The sequence below is a fragment of the Colletotrichum higginsianum genome, chromosome 4 (assembly GCF_001672515.1).
Source record: "Colletotrichum higginsianum IMI 349063 chromosome 4, whole genome shotgun sequence".
Taxonomy (NCBI): Eukaryota; Fungi; Ascomycota; class Sordariomycetes; order Glomerellales; family Glomerellaceae; genus Colletotrichum; species Colletotrichum higginsianum.
Window position 1 is genome coordinate 4,596,697 of NC_030957.1, and position 17,416 is coordinate 4,614,112.

Genomic DNA, 17,416 nt, shown 5'->3' on the forward strand with positions numbered 1-17,416 from the left:
GATTCTTAGGCCATGGCACCGTTCGAGTGTCTTTATCCGAGCAAGGTGTTACAGCAGACAGTAACTGCCGGTTAAGTTCGTGGATAAAAGGGTGTTTTTTTTTTTTCGCCGATGACTCAGGCCGTTAGTTGGGGCCCATACAGGTCAAGCGTGTCTTTATTCGAGGGCAAATTGCACGCTATAAGACGTGTAGACAGACATGATTCGAAGCGAGAATGAAGTAGTTACTTCTTTCGGAATAGTGTAAGCGTTTGCCCAGAGCACTCCTAGCACTGTAAAAACCACTGCAGTAGGGCTAAAATATGCCTGCTGACTTTGTCATGTAGGATGTGGGACAGAAAGTCATACATATCTGCGCTGGAAGATACACTGGGTGTGTGTTTGTTACAACCAAGACCGATCAAGGCGTCTTAAGTTAGTGATAATACTGTTGATTCAAGTCTGCACGGTTGGTAAGAGTCAAAGTCAAGAAGACCGTCTGTCTAAATCACTGGCGCCCTCAAGCTTGCGTGAGCCCGTATGAGTGCTGATATAAATGAAATTACACAGGCGAGGAGCGAAGTACGTATCTTGTACACGCGAGTATCATTGTACGTTTAATCCTTGGTAGTGGACAGTTGCGAGGCGTATTGATGTTGCACTCGTATGGTCACTGGTGCACCACATGCACCCCGCGCGATTCGGACGTCTATGCTGATGCAATGCTCAGACTTGGAAGTTGTCTTCTCCCGCGCCAGAATCACAAAAGCTTCCAAAGGATTGCGAAAGGCCACCAAGGGCGGTTTTATGTACGGCGGTTTAATATGTAAGCATCCCTGAATATGGATACACAATTACCACCCAGCAGATCCGGTCCGCTTCAAAACTGATCAGCAGACATTCGGCCCGGCCGCCAACGCCGCACCGACCGTCTCGGCGACGGCGTCGTGGATCGGGTACGTTGGGTGCAGCGAGTTGAGCCAGAAGTACTCGTTGACCCTGTAGGTGCAGCTCTCCACGAGGGTATCCTCCGCACCGGTTCCGCTGTGGTCGGTCATCAGTCAGTTCTTCCCTCCCGCATAGACAGAGGCAAAAAAAGGGGGGGGGGAAAGGGGATGGTTGGACTCACTTCTCATATGCCTCGCAGTACCCCGTCGTGTTCTTCAGACCCTTGGTCGCCTCGAACGCGCCCACGTTGTCCAGGGCGCCGTTGAACACGGCGTTGGCGTCCACGACCCATGCGTTGGCGCCCTCCCACCCCGTCACGTTGCGCGCCATGTCGCCGACGCGGCCGTTGAAGTCCGCGATGTCCTCGCGCGCGAGCGTCTGCGCGTCGGCGTTCTCGGCGAGCAGCATCGGCGTGCGGTCGACGGGCGGCACCGTCAGCCAGACGAAGTTGCGCGCGCCGGCGTCGTACAGCTCGGCGGCGAGGCCCTGGTAGACGTCGACGATCCTGGCGTTGAGGGCCGAGGTCGCGGCCGCGCCGTTCCAGTACGAGTTGCCGATGTCGTTGACGCCGATCCAGAAGGCGAAGACGGAGTCGGCGCCGCCCCAGGCCGGCTCGGCGCGGGAGGCGTAGGCGGAGGCGAAGAGGGTCTGGACCTGGTCCTTCAGGGTGAGGACGGTGTCGGCGTAGGGCTTAACGAGGGCGGCGTCGACGGTGGCGCCGCCGAAGGCGAGGTTGTAAGTGTAGAGCAGCGAGGCGTTGTGCTTGACGGTGAGGTAGTCGACCCAGTTCGGCCCGTTGGAGGAGGTCCAGCCCGGGTAGGAGGGGTTTCCGAGAGGGTTGGAAGGGGAAGGGGCCTCGAGAGAGGTGTTGAAGCCTACAATACAGGTTTCGTGTTGTTAGTCGGGGTGGAAGAGCCGGAACAGGTTTCTGTTGACAGGAGGAGGAAGAGGGGAGCCTACCTGTCTGGGAGTAAGAATCGCCACTGGCAAATTGTCAGTTCATCCATGGCTTGTCTGTCAGTGCGCATGCTTCGATATCCAAGACTCACAAGACAAAGGCGTGCTTGATGCTGGACCAGCCCGGCCACTCTGCGGTTGCCGTACATGCACGCTTGTCAAGGGCGCTCGCCCCGACGGCCAAGAGGCCCGTGGTCAAGAGAGTCGACTTCATCGTGTCCCGCACTACTTTCACTAAACGAACGTGGATTTCCAAAAACGAAAGACTCGGGGTCGAGACGGAACAGAGACGAAGGCAGGGAACCGAGAGGAGGAGAAGGACTCAAACAAAGATCGACATGCTGGATCGACGGGAACCCGGTGACGTTATAAACACCCGGCAACCACTCACAAGAACCGGCACAACGGAACAGGAGCTCCACGAAGGGGGCTCGAGACTCAATCTACACCTTACCCGACCCATGAAGCCCCCTCCCGGAAGCCCCTCAATAAACGGAAGGGAGCGAGGAAGCTTTGGACGCTTGCAGGGGGGAGGGGAGGGGGCTGTTGTCGGCCGCGGTTGTGAGGTGACCCCCCCCCCCCCCGGCTCCGCTGAAGGATTTCATGTGTTATTGCCGGCATCCGAAGTCCGACGTTGCATATTATTGGTACATGATTTACGCCAGCAGAACCATAGCCAGCGTCGACTTTTGATTGCGCCGTTCAGGTTCATCGACGCTGCGGTTGAGCTTCTCTTGCCGAGGCTCGCCCCTCGTGGTCATTCAGGGGGGGGGGGACGGTTCATCGAACCTTTTCGCTCTGATCCGTGTGGAGAAAAAGCGATGTGTGGAGTTGAGGGCAAAATAAAGTGAAAGTGGACTCGACATGAGACGGGATGAGATGGGGCTTACACAATGCTCGGAAATTGGTCGTCACGTGCACGGGGGGTAAGCCTCCGTTTCGCTGGGCATGGATGAGGTGTGACGAGGGAGGGGAAGAGGAGCGATGATCCTTGACTTTTAGCAATCATTCCGACACGGCGATGAGCACGTTTGTCCTTCGAGGCCAGGCCAGAGGGTAGGGGCCTGGAGGGTCTTCCTGGTTGAATAGACAGATAGAATAATCATCCAGACTCGACGACTAAATTACATGGCTCTTGTCTTATGGACGTTGTCAATGATCAAGTAAGCATTGGCATAGGTATGTGTAGACAATGACAAACCATGAGCTCTTCATCGTTGGGAATACATCGTCTCGAGTCTCCACCATGCAAGCATACACTTCGGTCAGGTTGTAAATGAATGAGTTCATGACTTCGTAAATAGTGCCCTCTAAATAACAATACACCAGAAATCCATCCCTATGTATACTCAATCCGGTAGATCTTTCAGAGTGACAGAGTGAGCAGATGAGACTCCCCAGAAGCCATCGTCCGTGGCTGAATTGTCCTACGTCTGTAGATATTCCTTCCCAGGTATCCAGCACCGACACTGTCCGTTTTTTTTCTATTGGGGAATAAGTAATAGTCATTTCGCCATGCCAAAATCCCGTCCATCCAGGCAAATGCAACGCAGTCCGTCTCCTCGCAACGACGTCTGTAAGATCTTCGGTATATTCAAAACATTTCAGACTGGCCCACAAGCCGTCATCCCCGTAAGATAGGACGCCCCCTTACGTGAGTGTGGCAAGCATGGCGCGCACAAGCTTAGGAGGAGGACCTGTCAGTGTCGCTGTTAGTCTGCGTTGCTGCATGACGAGGCGGCGACGGAGCGCACCTTAGTAGTACTTTGGTACGCTGATGGCCATCCTACCTTTCTTATCCTTCTCGATCCGCACCCCGCGCCGCGGCTCCTCCACTTTCTCGACCCGTTCCTCGAACAGAACAACGGCGCCGTCGGGCATCTGCTCCGCGCGCACGAGCTCGCGGTTTCCGTGCCGTCGGCGGTCGTGAAGCTGGGCCTCGAGCGCCTTGATCTCGGATCTGATGTCCTTGCGCGACCGGGACCGGCTGCGATGCCGCTCTGCAACGGCCATAGGCCCAATGGGCACTTCCTCGCTGTACTCGCGGCGCTCGTAGACTGTCGGCGCAGTCGACGTCGTGTACGACGTCGTGCTGCGAGCCGGAGAGACGTCGCGGATGATGGTTGTCTTGTTGACGACTTCCACTGGAGCGGGAGCGGGAGCAGGAGCAGGAGGCGGCGGAGGCGCCGTCTCGTAAATGACCGTAGGAGCGGGGGCTGGAGCAGCGACAACAGTCGGCGGAGCGGGAGGCGGGGCTACCGAGGCGGGAGCTGGAGGAGGCGGGAGTGCGGCCGCTGGTGGAGGGATAGTGTAAATTTCCTCGTGGCGTTCGTCAACAAGATGGGCGGCTGATGAGCGGGCGGCGGCAACCTCAAGTTCACCTAGTAAATGTCAGTAAATTGCGATGAGAGGCTTAAGTTCACAGATGCCTACTCTGCTTGTACTCTTCACTGAGCTTCAGGAGCTCATCGATGTTTTCCTGGCCGAGAGCCTTCAAAACGATGACGGTGTTACCCTATGCAAAGTCAGCCAGTGCCCAGTGCGCGCATGTAATAATAGAGGGCCTCCTCACCTCCTCGATGTACGGGTATCCCAAGTCGATCAGGGCTCGCTTGGACACCAGGCGGGCCGGGATACGGGTCTTGCCCTTCTTGGGGTACATGCTGCGGATAGTCGTTGCGCTTTTGCTGCTGCTCGTCCTGCTGGAAGTGCTGCTGGACCGCGAGCTGCTTCGGTGAGAGCTGCTGCGGTGAGAGCTCTTTCTGGTGGACCTCGACACCCTGGACTCCCGGCTGCGGTCTCTGCGACGGCGCGACGTGACGACCTCGCGCTCCTTCACTCGCTCGGGCATTCCGCGAAACTCCTCGTCGCCATAGTAGCCCGGCTCGGCGATCTGGATCTCGTCGTAGCGCTGGGATGGTGCGGGGCCCAGCTGGCGGGTACGGGGCAAAGGAATCGGGACGTAAGGTGGTGCACGGTAATCGTCGCGAGGGTCGCGGGGACGGACGTCTTCTCGGCGGGCTGGCGGAGGATACTCTTCACGCTCGTAGAAGCGGAGCGGACGGCGGTCGAATGTGTCGAGAGAAGACTGACGGCGGACCATGGTCGGACGACGGACCGGAGATGATTCCCGAAATTCGCGCTGAGGCGCAGGCTCCTTTTCAAAGAACAAGCGGCGGTCGAACTCGCGGTCGAGCGGTTCACCTCGACGAGGGCCGTAGCGGTCTTCCTCGAAATGGCGACGGTCTCTCACAACGTCGTCATCGTAGGCGCCGCGGTGTCCGCGGTCATAGGGGCCTCGGTCGTAACGCTCATCCGAGTGGTCTCTGCCACGGCGGGGTGGGGGGCGATAGTCGTCACGCTCATCATAGTGACTTCGATCATCAGGGATTCGAGGCGGAGGAGGAACGCGGTCGTCCGGGTATCCGCGGTCGCGTTCCCGCTCGTACATGAAGCGATCACGATCCCAGCGTTCAGCGCGGCCAGCCATTGTGGATGATTTAAACGTATGTATCGGTGGAAAGTGAAGTTTAAAAAAATAAGTCGAGCTCGGGTATCACAAAGAGTAGCTCAAAAACGTGGTGGCCCTAAAAAACCAGGGTCCCGGGAGGTCGCAGGTGCGTCTAGTTGTTCCCGGAAGTTGTGGAATGGTCGGGTGATGGCAGGAGTTCGTGGTTGTGAATCTGGGAGAAGTTGTTCGTGTTGCCGTATTCCAGATTTCGGGGCGATGACGACACCTCCGGTGAGAGGGGGAACTGAGGGAGAGATGGGGGGGAGAGACGGAAAGAGAGGGAAGAGGGGAAAAGCGGGAAGAACGTGTGCAGCAGCAGCAGGGTGGTGGAATTGCTTCACCCTAGGTATGGATGCGAACCACACAGGCAGGCTAATGGCGCCGGTAGTGTCGGTGAAGGCCGTTGACCCGCCCTGGACCCGGTGGGTTTGCTTGGGAATGTGGGTTGGGTTGGATAATGGAACAGCAGCACTGCCCTGCGTTGCGTGGCGTGCGGGTGGCTCTTTCAGGGTTTCTCGAGACTGGTATGTGACACTGTAACACGGGTAGTGAAGGCGTCTGGTGGTTTGTTTGTCGAGTGTTGTCTGTCTGTTTCTGCGTTGGGGATAGAAAGATGAAGCGTGGGAGTGACGAGACACTCCTGGTTTGGCTGACTGACGGTAATGGTGATGAGAGGTGATGAATGACACCTCGTGATGTGATGTAAAGCCGGACTCGACTCGACTGGATGGATGGCTGCTGAGTGACTACACACTCACACTCACACTCACACTCGTGGTCCTAGTGTTTGGTGGGTGGTAGGCGTGGGTAGCAATAGGCCTATGAGAAGACACAGTGAAGCCAGGTTGCTTCCCTGGAGTCTGCCAGCTGACCTCACCAAACTGGGCCTGTGACCTAATAACGCCCGAGAATAGTCGTTGGTCTTTGTCGACACACTCTCCCTGGTTCTGACGGGCGGTGGTTTGCACTGGAGCCGTTGCGCTGCTGCGGACGGATGATTCGACCCGTCGCACTGGGCTGAGCTGCGGGCGAGTCTTGTGATTTTAAGGGTCCTTGGGAGAAAGAGAGGAGCCGGGAGTGAGAGAAGAAAAAGACGGTGGCTGGGTGAGATGAAGAGGTTTTGTAGTTTCGATCGTTGGGATTTGTGGTGGATTGTAAAAGCAGGCTTTAGAAAAGACGGGAGCCAGGACAGGGCTTCTTCAGCTCGTTGAACGGAACGACGAGGGAAGATGGCGGCGGCCTTGTAGGTGATGCCGCCGCTTGAGCGATGATCCCGGTTCGCCTGGCCCCCTTTGGACGGCACCAACGACTACATGATAGCGTGGTAGAGACGAGATGGGCGCCGTTAGTCCTGCCATGGACGGTGGTCCCGTTGCTCTCCCCCCGAAGCAATCAACACACCAATGGGGGGGCGGAAGTGCATCCGAACTCGAAGTGAAAAGCCTGTTTCGTCGTCAGACAAGCTCTGGTCGCAGCGTGGCATGCCGCGGCGCCGAAGTAAAGCGATTGTCGGTCGCTAACAGCAGCCATCACCGGCGTATCGATCGTCGCAACCATCGTCCAAACCGGCGGGAGGCAGAGCGGGCAGAGGGGAACAGAAGGCTGGCTGTTGCAGCAAGGCTGGTCCCTGTAGACGGTGCTCCCCGAGGCCTTCATCGTTGCTTCTTGGCCGCCATTCCACGCATGTGGCTATCCCAGACCCGACCCAAGGCGCCCTTTAGCCCCAGCAGCCCCAGCCCGCGTTTGCTCTTTGGAACCTGACAGTCGCCGCTTGGGCAGCCATCACCAAGGGGCTGGGTCGACAAGCTCAGTCGTAGACTCCATCAGATCTGCCCCTTTCGACGCACAGCGGGATTCCCGTAGTGTAGACTCAGCCCATCATGGGCGTTCCACCATCCATGGATCGTGGTCCCGTCGTTGGGCCTGAACGGATCGACGGGGCCATGGGGGCGATAGGGGGTGCCGCCTGCCAGAGAGTCGGATGGGTGGGCGGAAAGAGGTTAATCCTCCAAGCGCCCCTGGCTTTGTCTCGTTTGCCTTGTAAATAGCGTTGCGTTCCCGAGTCCTCGGCCTATCTGTCGCGAGCTTCGTCGTCTTCGCTGTCCTCATCCTCTGCAGCTCTGCTTATCCCAAGTCCTGCGGAACACCGTTTGAAACGGGTAGGTGGCTTTCTCTGGCGTCACCGTGCCTTTGTCTCGCAGCTTTCGGGAACGCCAGTATCTCAGTTGCTAAGCTCCTGGTTGTCTACCTATGACCAAAGCGCGGGGGGTTGCTCACCTCACAGACTCAATTGACCGCCACGGTGCCACCCTGCTCGATGACGTCGGGCAGCAAGCCTGGGCCGGTCGGTTCCCATCGCATCGCCCAACCAGGCGCCGGTCTAGGGTTCATTCTCATTCTCAACAGAGACAATTGCAATTCTCCACCGTCGAACGTAGAAGCGGCTTAGGTGCCCAATGGCGGCCCTAATGGTCCGTTCGGGACCCCGCGAGCCGGGGTGTCCTGTTCTTGTTCCGGAGAACAGTTACATGTGTAGTGTAGTTTTGATCTCGAGTTTTGCTTCTCAGAGGGGTGAAGTAGTTTTCGGGTATTCGAAATGGTACTTGCAATGGACTTGAGAGATGGACGTTGGAAGTTTGGAAAAGTTTGCTGACCTTCCGCACCCCTTCCTGAGCTTCATCTGGTCCCTTCCCTTCGAGGATAGGATGGAGGGTGCTGGAGCCAGAGGTGCGTTATCGGCCACTTACTTACATAATCAGGATAAGATCAAAAGCTGCAGGTGTGGAAAGTCGAGGTGGTGGGTCACTTCTGCCCAATCATGATCTGGTGGACCGATAGGTACATCGAGATTGGATCCCATTGGATCGATCGTGCCTCCGGCAGTTCATCGCTCCAACAGACAAACATGTCCCGTTTCCCATTTCCATCTCCTGGGTTGATCCCACCGTTCGAACGAGACACAACACGAACTTTTGACCCAACGTTCCGCCAAACCGTGCCCGATGCCACCAGGACACCCCGTCTGTACTTTGGCGTGCCTGAGTCAGGCAAGCGAGTGTGGCCAGTGGCCAGCTTCCACACACCATCGCCAGCTTCCGCAGCACAATCACAGACACAGCCCGATGTGCTCAGTGCATTTCGTGGCCTCGGGAAATACATAAGACCGCCATGCTGAAGGCAGTGTTTCTCGAGGCGATTCAGATGCCTGCTCTAGCTTGGATTCGCCTCCCAGAGCCGCAGTCCTCATGGCCTACAGTCGTTTGTTCCGCCCAGCCAGACGGTTCGTGCCGCCGTTGGCCTAAAGCTTACCCCGTTCTGGAACTACCCCGGATTAAGGATCTCGATGCGTCAACAATTTACTAAATAATGGGACTCATTGGTGTCAAAAGCCTAGACTTGCCGAGACGCTATCCTTTGAGGTGGATTGCCTATCATCGAGTGCCAGGCGTCGAGCAGTGTATCCCCGAGCCATCTGGAAGTCTGCGAGGCCAAGTTGACACTCGCAGGATGTGCTAGGATGAATATTACAAACAGAGAGGAGAGGGCATATCACGATTTGCCTGATGTAGAGTCGTCGTCACTCATCATCCGGGCTGTAAGCTCGCTTCCGACGATGCAGACAACTCACGCTTGTCTCTTCGGGAATCGGGTAGCAATTTCAGAATCGAGAAGGGAATCACGGCCTGTCTTCCCAACCTCAGGTTAACAATACGTACACCAGAGCATGCCACCTTGTCGCTTGGATATTGGGTTTCCAGAACCGGGACACCAGAGCTACACGCTACACTGAAGACATCACTTGAATGGTGTGTGGCTAGTCTAACCAAGATGCCAGAATAGACGATGAGACCATGCAGGACCACGTGCTGACCAATATCGCTGAGGCCATGTTCCCATCTCTTGACGGGAAAGATGCTCGGAATGAAGTGTCGTCTTATACTCGGAACGGGCTCACGACGCTCATATTATATCCCTACCACGCAACTACGACAGACATATGGATATGGTTTGCATTGGCCCCACAAACACAAACACACCAGTACCACCCATTACAGGTGTAATGTTGCTTACGAACAACCCGATCAGACAAAAAAGACTGACTCCAAACCCCAACGCGGCTCAACAGCTCGTGCCCGTTTGCGGATGAAGAGTGCCGAAATTCACTCTCGAGATGAGACGGGAACAGAGTGTGGTCCGCATTTCGCTCCAGTCGCGCCGAGCTGGGAAGAGGGGGAGGGGTGTGCTCCCAGCAAACGGCGTCGGCCAGGCCACGGCCACAGTCACAACATGGTCATCGTCTCTCGACGATGGCGATGGACTCGACACAATGCCGGGGAGTGGTCGACAATGGAAGCTGACCCTTTCCATCAAGCTGCAGTGCGAACTGGCTTTTGCATATGCGTTCGGTGGTGACTCGATGTGTTTACCCAAGGCCGAGACCTGGGACCTGAGACCCGAGACCCGAGCCCCGAGACCAAGATAACACGCCTGGTCGGACATCTTCGCATGTTACGGGACTATCGGATAACCGGGACCATCTCACGCAGTTGCATGGTGAAGCGGCTGGGTATCTAACGCCGCTTTCGACACCCGAAGCTGTTTAGGATTTGGGAGGCGTCGAGATGGTGGATATCCTACCCCGCGTTGCATTGAATTGGAGAAGCATTCCGGGGTACCGGGAATGTGCTGACGCATCCACCACCATTCCGGGGGAGCCTGACCGACGCCGAAGAGGGACTGGCGATAAGGTTTATGACAGACTAGATATACCGACGAGCCTGCACAACCTTGAACTTGAGACATATCTTCTTGAGTCAATGGACTCAGGTTGTCGTTGCCCCGCGACATACAACGACATCACAAAAGGTCACCGGCGACACTGCCGTCCATTCGGTCCGCCGACTCCGACCACCGCGAAGGAGAGAGAGAGAGATCCACCACCCCGGCCGCCGCCGCGAGATCCCGCCCAGAACAAGATTTTCCGTGTTCGAAAAAAACTAAAACTGTCCGGCTCATTTCGTCCACCATGAGCAGCGACAAGCCAGCCGTCGAGAACCTCGACGATATCAGCGCCGATATGACGCAGAAGTCATTGTTCGCGACCATACGGGACCCAGAAGAGTAAGTCTTCGAAGTCAGTACTACACTCTCTACCCTTGTGACTGACCGGCTGAGTCCCGCCGCTAGACATACGGAGCAGTCCCTCGCCTATGATCCGGCGCTCGAGAGGAAACTGAGACTTAAGATTGACCTCATGATCGTCCCCACCGTCGCTCTCTTATACCTCTTCTGCTTCATTGACAGGGCCAACATTGGTGCGTCTGCCGTCTCCCTCATGCACTCACCTTTAGCTAACACGTACTGAGGCAATGCTCGCATTGCCGGTCTCGAGAAGGACATTGGCATGAGGGGTCTCGAATACAACGCCACCCTGAGCGTGTTCTACATCAGTTACATCATCTTTGAGATTCCTGCCAACATCCTCTGCAAGATCATGGGGCCCGGCTGGTTTCTGCCGCTCACCACCCTGCTCTTCGGCATCTGCTCGGTCGGCACAGCCTTTGTGCACACCGTCCCGCAGCTGATGGGAGTGCGCTTCCTCTTGGGCATCTTCGAAGCCGGAATGCTGCCGGGAATCGCATACTATCTGTCGCGCTGGTATCGCCGCGCCGAACTCGGCTTCCGCCTTAGCTTGTACATTGTTATGGCGCCTCTGGCGGGTGCCTTTGGTGGCCTCCTTGCGTCTGCAATCCTCCGCATCGACCACTTTGGCAGCTTGCACTCCTGGCGCATGATCTTCGCCATCGAAGGGATTATCACCGTCTTGCTCGCCCTATTAGGCTTCATCACCCTCACTGACCGGCCCGCCACGGCCCGCTGGCTCACACAAGCCGAAAAGGACCTTGCCGAAGCCCGCGTCCGCTCCGAGCGCGTCGGCCAAGCCCACGTCCTCGACAAGATAGACGCAGTCAAACTCCGCAGGGGTATCTTCTGCCCAATCACACTCACTACGTCCTTCGTGTTCCTTTTGGACAACGTCACCGTCCAGGGCCTCGCCTTCTTCCTGCCCACGATCGTAAGGAACATCTACCCGACCTCGTCGGTTGAGCGCCAGCAACTCTTCACCGTCCCGCCGTACATCACGGGCGCCTTCTTCACGGTGCTCCTCCCGCTGGTCAGCTGGCGCCTCGACCGTCGGCAGATTTTTTTCATCATGTCCGCGCCCATGGCCATGGTTGGCTACGTCATGTTTCTGGCCTCCAAGGAACTCTCGGTGCGTTACGGCGCCACGTTCCTCATCGCGTCGTCCGTTTTTGCTCTGGGCGCCCTCACCAACGCGCAGGTTTCGGCCAACGTCGTGTCCGACACGGCGCGCAGCTCGGCGATCGGGACGAACGTCATGTTCGGCAATATTGGCGGCCTCATCTCGACGTGGTCGTTCCTACCGTGGGATGGCCCGGATTACCCGATCGGTAACGGGCTCAACCTAGCGACCTGCAGCGTGATGCTGTTGACTTCGACGCTGACCCTCCTCTGGATGAAGCGGGACAACCGCCGGCGCGAGGGGAGGAACCTGGAAGAGGAATTGAGAGGGATCTCACAGGAGGAAGAGAGCAACCTGGACTGGAAGCACCCTTCGTTCAGGTGGAAGCTGTAGATGTGTGATTGAGAGCTGCAAAAACGATCTGGACCACAAATCGGCACGTCTCGAACCATTCAATACCATCCATTATACATCATCAATTGGATATTGCTGGCTCGTCATACTATGTACATGCATGTAAAGGTCGGAAATTCTCAAAAAAAACTGGAAGACGCCCTCTTCGAGATGTCCCCTCTCATCTACAAACCTCTCACCTTACAGCTTACTCTTCCCCGCACAGCACGACCCCCCCTCGGAAAACGCAAGCTTGCTGACTTTGTCCGCCGCCTCGAGCGCGCCCCTGCCGGCGGCTACCTGGCTCGGGGTGCTGCAGTAGCTGGGCGGCACGTCCATGACGGGGTTGTTGGCGAAGAAGTTGCGCGGCCGCAAAAGCAGCGTGATGGGCTCGACGGGCATGACGGGGAAGTCCTCGGGGGCGGGGATGTGGGTGACGCCGAAGGTGTGCCAGAGCACGACGTCCTCCTGCTCGATGGGCTCGGTGCCGTCGCCGATCCACTCGGGGAGGCCGGCCGAGGGCTCGCCCGAGGTCTGAGGCACGTGGCGGCCGGCGGGCCAGAGCTCGTCGTCGCGGTCTGGGATATTCAGCACTGTTTGCCAAGGAAGATAACATGGGGAGGAACGAGGAACAGACGAAGGCAGGGAGACGGGACATGGGCAAAAGAGACCCCGACTTACACTTTGTAACGTGCACCGCGTGCCTCGCGAACCCGGCGCGCTTCCACACCAGTGACCCCTCCTTGGGCAACAGACCCGGCACCTCCCTACTGACGAGCTTGTACGACGCCGGCTTGCCGCTGTACGGGTGCAGCCTGTCCGTGTTGGAGATTTCCCATGTGCGGCTCGTGGCGCCGTCGTAGTCGGTCCGGGACGCGCCCGTGGTGGCGAGCTTGGTGCGGCGCGCCGAAAAGGCGTTGCCGTAGTAGTTCTCGGGCGAGCCGACGGGCTCGTCCGAGGCGACGGTGTCGACGGCGAAGACGGTGTTGCGCGGCCCGTCGACGTTGGCGTCGACGCGCAGGCAGAAGAGGTGCTGGTGGTTGTGCGCGTTGACGCCCGGGTAGACCTGTGTGCCCCAGCCCTTGGTGTCCTCGCCAGGGTTGAGCGAGTATGTGTTGAGGATGCCTGAGTCGTGTTAGTCTCTTGGCGAGAGTTGTTCCACCGGGGCGAGAAGGAGAGAGGAAAAGAGAGGAGGAAGAGACTGACCTGTGAGTTTGATCTCTGGCTGAATGGTGCCGTCTTGCTGTGGTGGGATAGAATTGTCAGCCGGGTCTTGTATCAGACTGCATTGAGGGAGAGAGAGAGGGGGGGGCATACGTGGAAGATCCATTGGATGGCGTATTCGTAGTTGGCGGCGGTGAAGATCTGCTGGATGATGAGCTTGCGCCCGCGGGTGACGATGACGGAGTCGTCGCGGAAGTCGGTATGCTTGAACAGGATGCCGCTATCCTCCTCGTGGACGCAGATGGCGTTCTTGATGGTCCGCACGTCGCCGTTACGCGTCGGGAACTCGGCGTCGAGGTAGTGGATCTCGCCCTTGCAGTCGCAGCCGAGCGACAGGCTGTTGGTCATGTAGCCGGCGCCGTACTCGCCGAGGTCGAAGGCGTGCTTGCGCTGGTGCGGGTGCTCCGGGTTGCCGTAGGGCACGACCATCTCGGCCAGCGAGAGGCGGTAGAAGATGGGCCGCGGCGTCCCCCTGTCGTTGTAGGTGATGTTGCTGAGGACGATGCCCTCGCGGTAGTTGAAGCCGATGTGGAAGCGCCAGTTCTGCCACTCGATCTCGCGGCCGGCCATGCGGAACGAGACGCCCTGCGGCTGGGTGATGTCGATGGGCTTCAGGTCGCGGCGGTAGCCGCCCTGCTTCTGGACGTCGGCCGGGTGGTAGCCGATGGGCGCGGCCGTGCTGAGCGGGCGGCGGACGGCGGGCACGTCGATGGCGACGATGGCCTCCTTGTCGGCGTCGTATATGGGGCAGAAGTCGAGGGGGTACTGGTATTGGCAGGTGTCCGGGTCCGGGCGGTAGTACATGAGGGCCTGCTGGAGGCGGACGGTGTTGCCGTGGCGCTCGTCGTAGCCGATGGTCCAGGGGTCGCAATAGACCTTGTGCATGTCGGAGGCCGGGATGCCCGAGATCTCGCACTGCTCGATGACTTTGGGGTCGGTGCGGCAGATGTGTTCTACGATTTGGAGCTCCTCCATTGTGATCTGGGGGGGGGGTTGGTTGTTAGTCATGGGACGGTCTGAAGAGGGGGGGGTCCTGAAGGGATTAGGAAACGGATTCAACTCACAATCGGTTGCACGCCCTGCATGAGCTCCCATTTCGTGATGGCGCCGGAAGCAATGTCAACGAGACCGTCGTATACCTTGCCGCCCTTTGCGATGACGACGACGTCGGCGATGCGGCTCGGCAGCGGTGTTGTCGTGGGCGAGGCGAGCCATCCCGTCAGCTCGGCCTTGCGGGGTTCGTGGAGGGAGACGACATTGAAGAAGACGTCGCCGTGGGCCGCCTTGACGACGGCGATGGCCTTTTGGATCTCGGCGGAGGAGAGGGGGTCTAGAGGGTGAGTGGGCACCATGGTGTGTATGTGCGTGCGTGTTTGTCTCTCTCTCTCTCTATCTGTGTTTGGTGTTGTTGTATCGTGTTAAGTGCGATTGATCACCGGTCAACCGAATGGCTTGAGAAAAACAACGGCGAGGACTGCAGAAGACCAAGAGACTGCAGTCGGAGGGGGGGATGTTGGAGCTCTAGATAAAGCTTATATCTCCAAAGAATGATTGCGGGCTACACACTACCGACCGAGACCACCCCTCCCCCCCAGTCGGGACCGCGCAGATAGGCGCGCTCTGTGACTGCCTCATCCGATGCGCGACTCATCCCACCACGGCTGGCCGGCTGGCCGGTGGCAGACGAGTGTATGTGGCGCGTCATAGCAATGACCAACGAGTGTGCTGTAAGTCCATTGAATCTCGACAACTTCATTGGAGGAGCTGGGGATGGGTCGGGAGAAGGGCATCTCTCGGGAGTCGGGACGGCCTCGATAAGACTCGATAAGTGGTTTCTCCAAGCTTGGGGATTCCCCAGGGGTCTCAACCGGTTGACCCGATAAGGACAGTCTCACACAGTTTGTGCATTAGCCCTCCAGGAATTTCAGGGTTGGCTTAGGCGGGAGCGGGGAGACAGGCAAGACAAAGTGAAGAGGGGGCCGGAAGGACGAGACGAGGGGCTGGATGGGGAAAAGCTACACGATAAGCTCTGGCTACGCCGGCTATCTTATCAGAGGGCGGGGTTGCTGGGATCCACTCTCCGGCACCGGAGACGGCCTCAAGTGGGGCGTCTCGGGACCAGGTTCGGGCGAGCGGTATCGCTCTGGCCACTCACATAGCCCCGGGTAAATTTGCCGATTTGGGTTTAGACCATCGTGTCGATAGCTTTGGCAAGAGGCTTCACATAAACACCAATCATCATCGTTACAAGTGAGCGAGCCACGTCCGTTCCGAGTGCGAAAGTGCGAAGGTGCGAAGGTGCGAACAGACCATGGAACCTCTACGCTAGCGTCTCTGCTATACCTCGTTTGAACTATTGATCGTCCAATATAGTCCATACATACATTATAGGCCATGCATACATGCATGCACCGTCTGTCTCCATCTTCTATCCGGCCGGTGCGCTTCTTGTATCCGTACAGAGCACCGTGGGCTTCTTAAGACCGAAAAATCGGCGTTAAGAATCGCAGGATGACATCAGCAAAATCTCTGTCAACACTCGGTGACGGCGTTTCGCTCCGTTGCATCGTCAGCCACACCGTCCGACCTTCAACCTGCCCGCCATTGGACCCCTGTCTCCCACCAGCCTCAACGCTGCTCTGCTCGGGACTTGTGAGAGATTCCTGTTGCCTGACTTGGTCTTCACTGTCAGGTCAAAGAGCCGGCAGCACCAATTCAACTCACTCTGTCTGTGAGGGCCGTCGTTTGAATAGGCATTTGATTCTGGCCCATTCTCATTCTCACCGACACGTCCGAAAAATTCACTGGCCGCAGCTTATATCAGCATCACCCACAAATTCCTGAGATATTCTGACCAGGAACCTGACTGATCCCCAAATCGAAAACAAGGGGCGCCAAAAATAACCGCCATGGCCTCTTTCGCAACACCCCTGCCGCAATCAAGCCGGTCCGAGGTTCTCGAGTGGCGCTTCCCGAAGCCCTACCACCAATATGTCCTCACCGGCAAGTCACGGGCTGCATGGCACACCTCCTTCGTCATCCCCCAGCTCAACCTGCTCCTAGACGCCGGCCTCGTCGTCAACAACCACCGGCCCAAGCACATCTTCCTCACACACGGCCATGCTGACCACTGCTTGCTTATACCCGCCTTCACCAAGCGCGAGGACCCGCCAGATGTCTTCTGCCCCGTCGAGATGAAGAAGGCCCTCGACGACTTCATCCTGGCCAAGACGCTGCTGAATCGCGGCGGGCTATACACGAGCAACGACGCCGAGTCGGTGGGGCTCGAGCTGGACGGGAAGGGCGTGGACGAGGAGGGCCGGACCGAGGGCGAGAGGGCTTTCTTGGGAACCCACAAGACGACGGCCGTCAAGCACGGCGACGTCGTGCCTTTGCGGAGGCTGAAGGGCATGAATGCCACCGTCGTCCAGTGCGACCACAACGTCCCCAGCGTGGGCTACGTCTTCACGACGACGACGCACAAGCTGCGGCCCGAGTACACCTCCCTGCCCGGCCCGGAGCTGAAAAGTCTGCGCCAGTCGGGCGTGGAGCTCACGGCCCCCGTCACGACGCCCGTTTTCGCCTTCCTCGGCGACACGACTGCGTCGACGCTGGCCGCCGATCCGGAGTGGCTGCGGCAGGGGATACCCGTCGTCATCACCGAGTGCAGCTTCCTGCACGACGAGCACGACGCGCAGGCGGAGAAGACGAAGCACACCAAGTGGAAGGACCTGGAGAAGGTGGTGCGCAGGTGGCCCAAGACGACGTTCATCCTGACGCACTTCAGCATGCGGTACAGCAATAAGGATGTGGTGGCCTTCTTCAACGGCTTGGAGGACGCGCCGGCCAACATTGTGGTCTGGGCGGACGGGCAGCCGGAGTGACGTGGTCTCGAAGCTGGGGTGCCGTTATAAAATGTCATTATTGGATGGAGAAGCGGGCATTGCATTAGGTATTCGAAGGTATAGAATTCAAACTAAGTTATTCACACGAACACGTAACTTCTAACAAAAGACATAGACGTTGTCCGCAGCCGCAGAAATAGATAAAGGACGTCTCTTCGACGCTTGATTGAGCCACTACATTATCCGCCACCTCATCACCTGATTCATAACATTCCTCGAACGATTCCCTTGCCA

General features: G+C 57.8%; 5 protein-coding genes across 5 annotated transcripts; 2 read left to right on the forward strand and 3 right to left on the reverse strand.

Annotated features, from left to right (window-relative positions):
• Positions 1 to 869: 869 nt before the first annotated feature.
• CH63R_06703 (Cellulose-binding gdsl lipase) lies at positions 870 to 2,098 on the reverse strand (the record flags this gene model as incomplete). Its single annotated transcript, XM_018301678.1, has 4 exons — positions 870 to 1,023; positions 1,109 to 1,802; positions 1,888 to 1,910; positions 1,977 to 2,098. The coding sequence occupies 4 exons, from the start codon at positions 2,096 to 2,098 to the stop codon at positions 870 to 872; spliced, it is 993 nt and encodes a 330-aa protein (XP_018159528.1).
• Positions 2,099 to 3,639: 1,541 nt separating this feature from the next.
• Positions 3,640 to 5,374, reverse strand: CH63R_06704 (Mg2+ transporter; the record flags this gene model as incomplete). Its single annotated transcript, XM_018301679.1, has 3 exons — positions 3,640 to 4,265; positions 4,318 to 4,399; positions 4,457 to 5,374. The coding sequence occupies 3 exons, from the start codon at positions 5,372 to 5,374 to the stop codon at positions 3,640 to 3,642; spliced, it is 1,626 nt and encodes a 541-aa protein (XP_018159529.1).
• A 5,047-nt stretch (positions 5,375 to 10,421) lies between these two features.
• Positions 10,422 to 12,053, forward strand: CH63R_06705 (Major facilitator superfamily transporter; the record flags this gene model as incomplete). The annotated part of the gene is made up of 3 exons (XM_018301680.1): positions 10,422 to 10,516; positions 10,583 to 10,710; positions 10,762 to 12,053. 3 exons carry the CDS (start codon positions 10,422 to 10,424, stop codon positions 12,051 to 12,053), a joined length of 1,515 nt encoding a protein of 504 aa, XP_018159530.1.
• A 201-nt stretch (positions 12,054 to 12,254) lies between these two features.
• Positions 12,255 to 14,629, reverse strand: CH63R_06706 (Amine oxidase; the record flags this gene model as incomplete). The annotated part of the gene is made up of 5 exons (XM_018301681.1): positions 12,255 to 12,631; positions 12,735 to 13,178; positions 13,260 to 13,296; positions 13,371 to 14,258; positions 14,342 to 14,629. 5 exons carry the CDS (start codon positions 14,627 to 14,629, stop codon positions 12,255 to 12,257), a joined length of 2,034 nt encoding a protein of 677 aa, XP_018159531.1.
• Positions 14,630 to 16,186: 1,557 nt separating this feature from the next.
• Positions 16,187 to 17,161, forward strand: CH63R_06707 (RNase z; the record flags this gene model as incomplete). Its single annotated transcript, XM_018301682.1, has 1 exon — positions 16,187 to 17,161. The coding sequence occupies one exon, from the start codon at positions 16,187 to 16,189 to the stop codon at positions 17,159 to 17,161; it is 975 nt and encodes a 324-aa protein (XP_018159532.1).
• Positions 17,162 to 17,416: the final 255 nt, after the last annotated feature.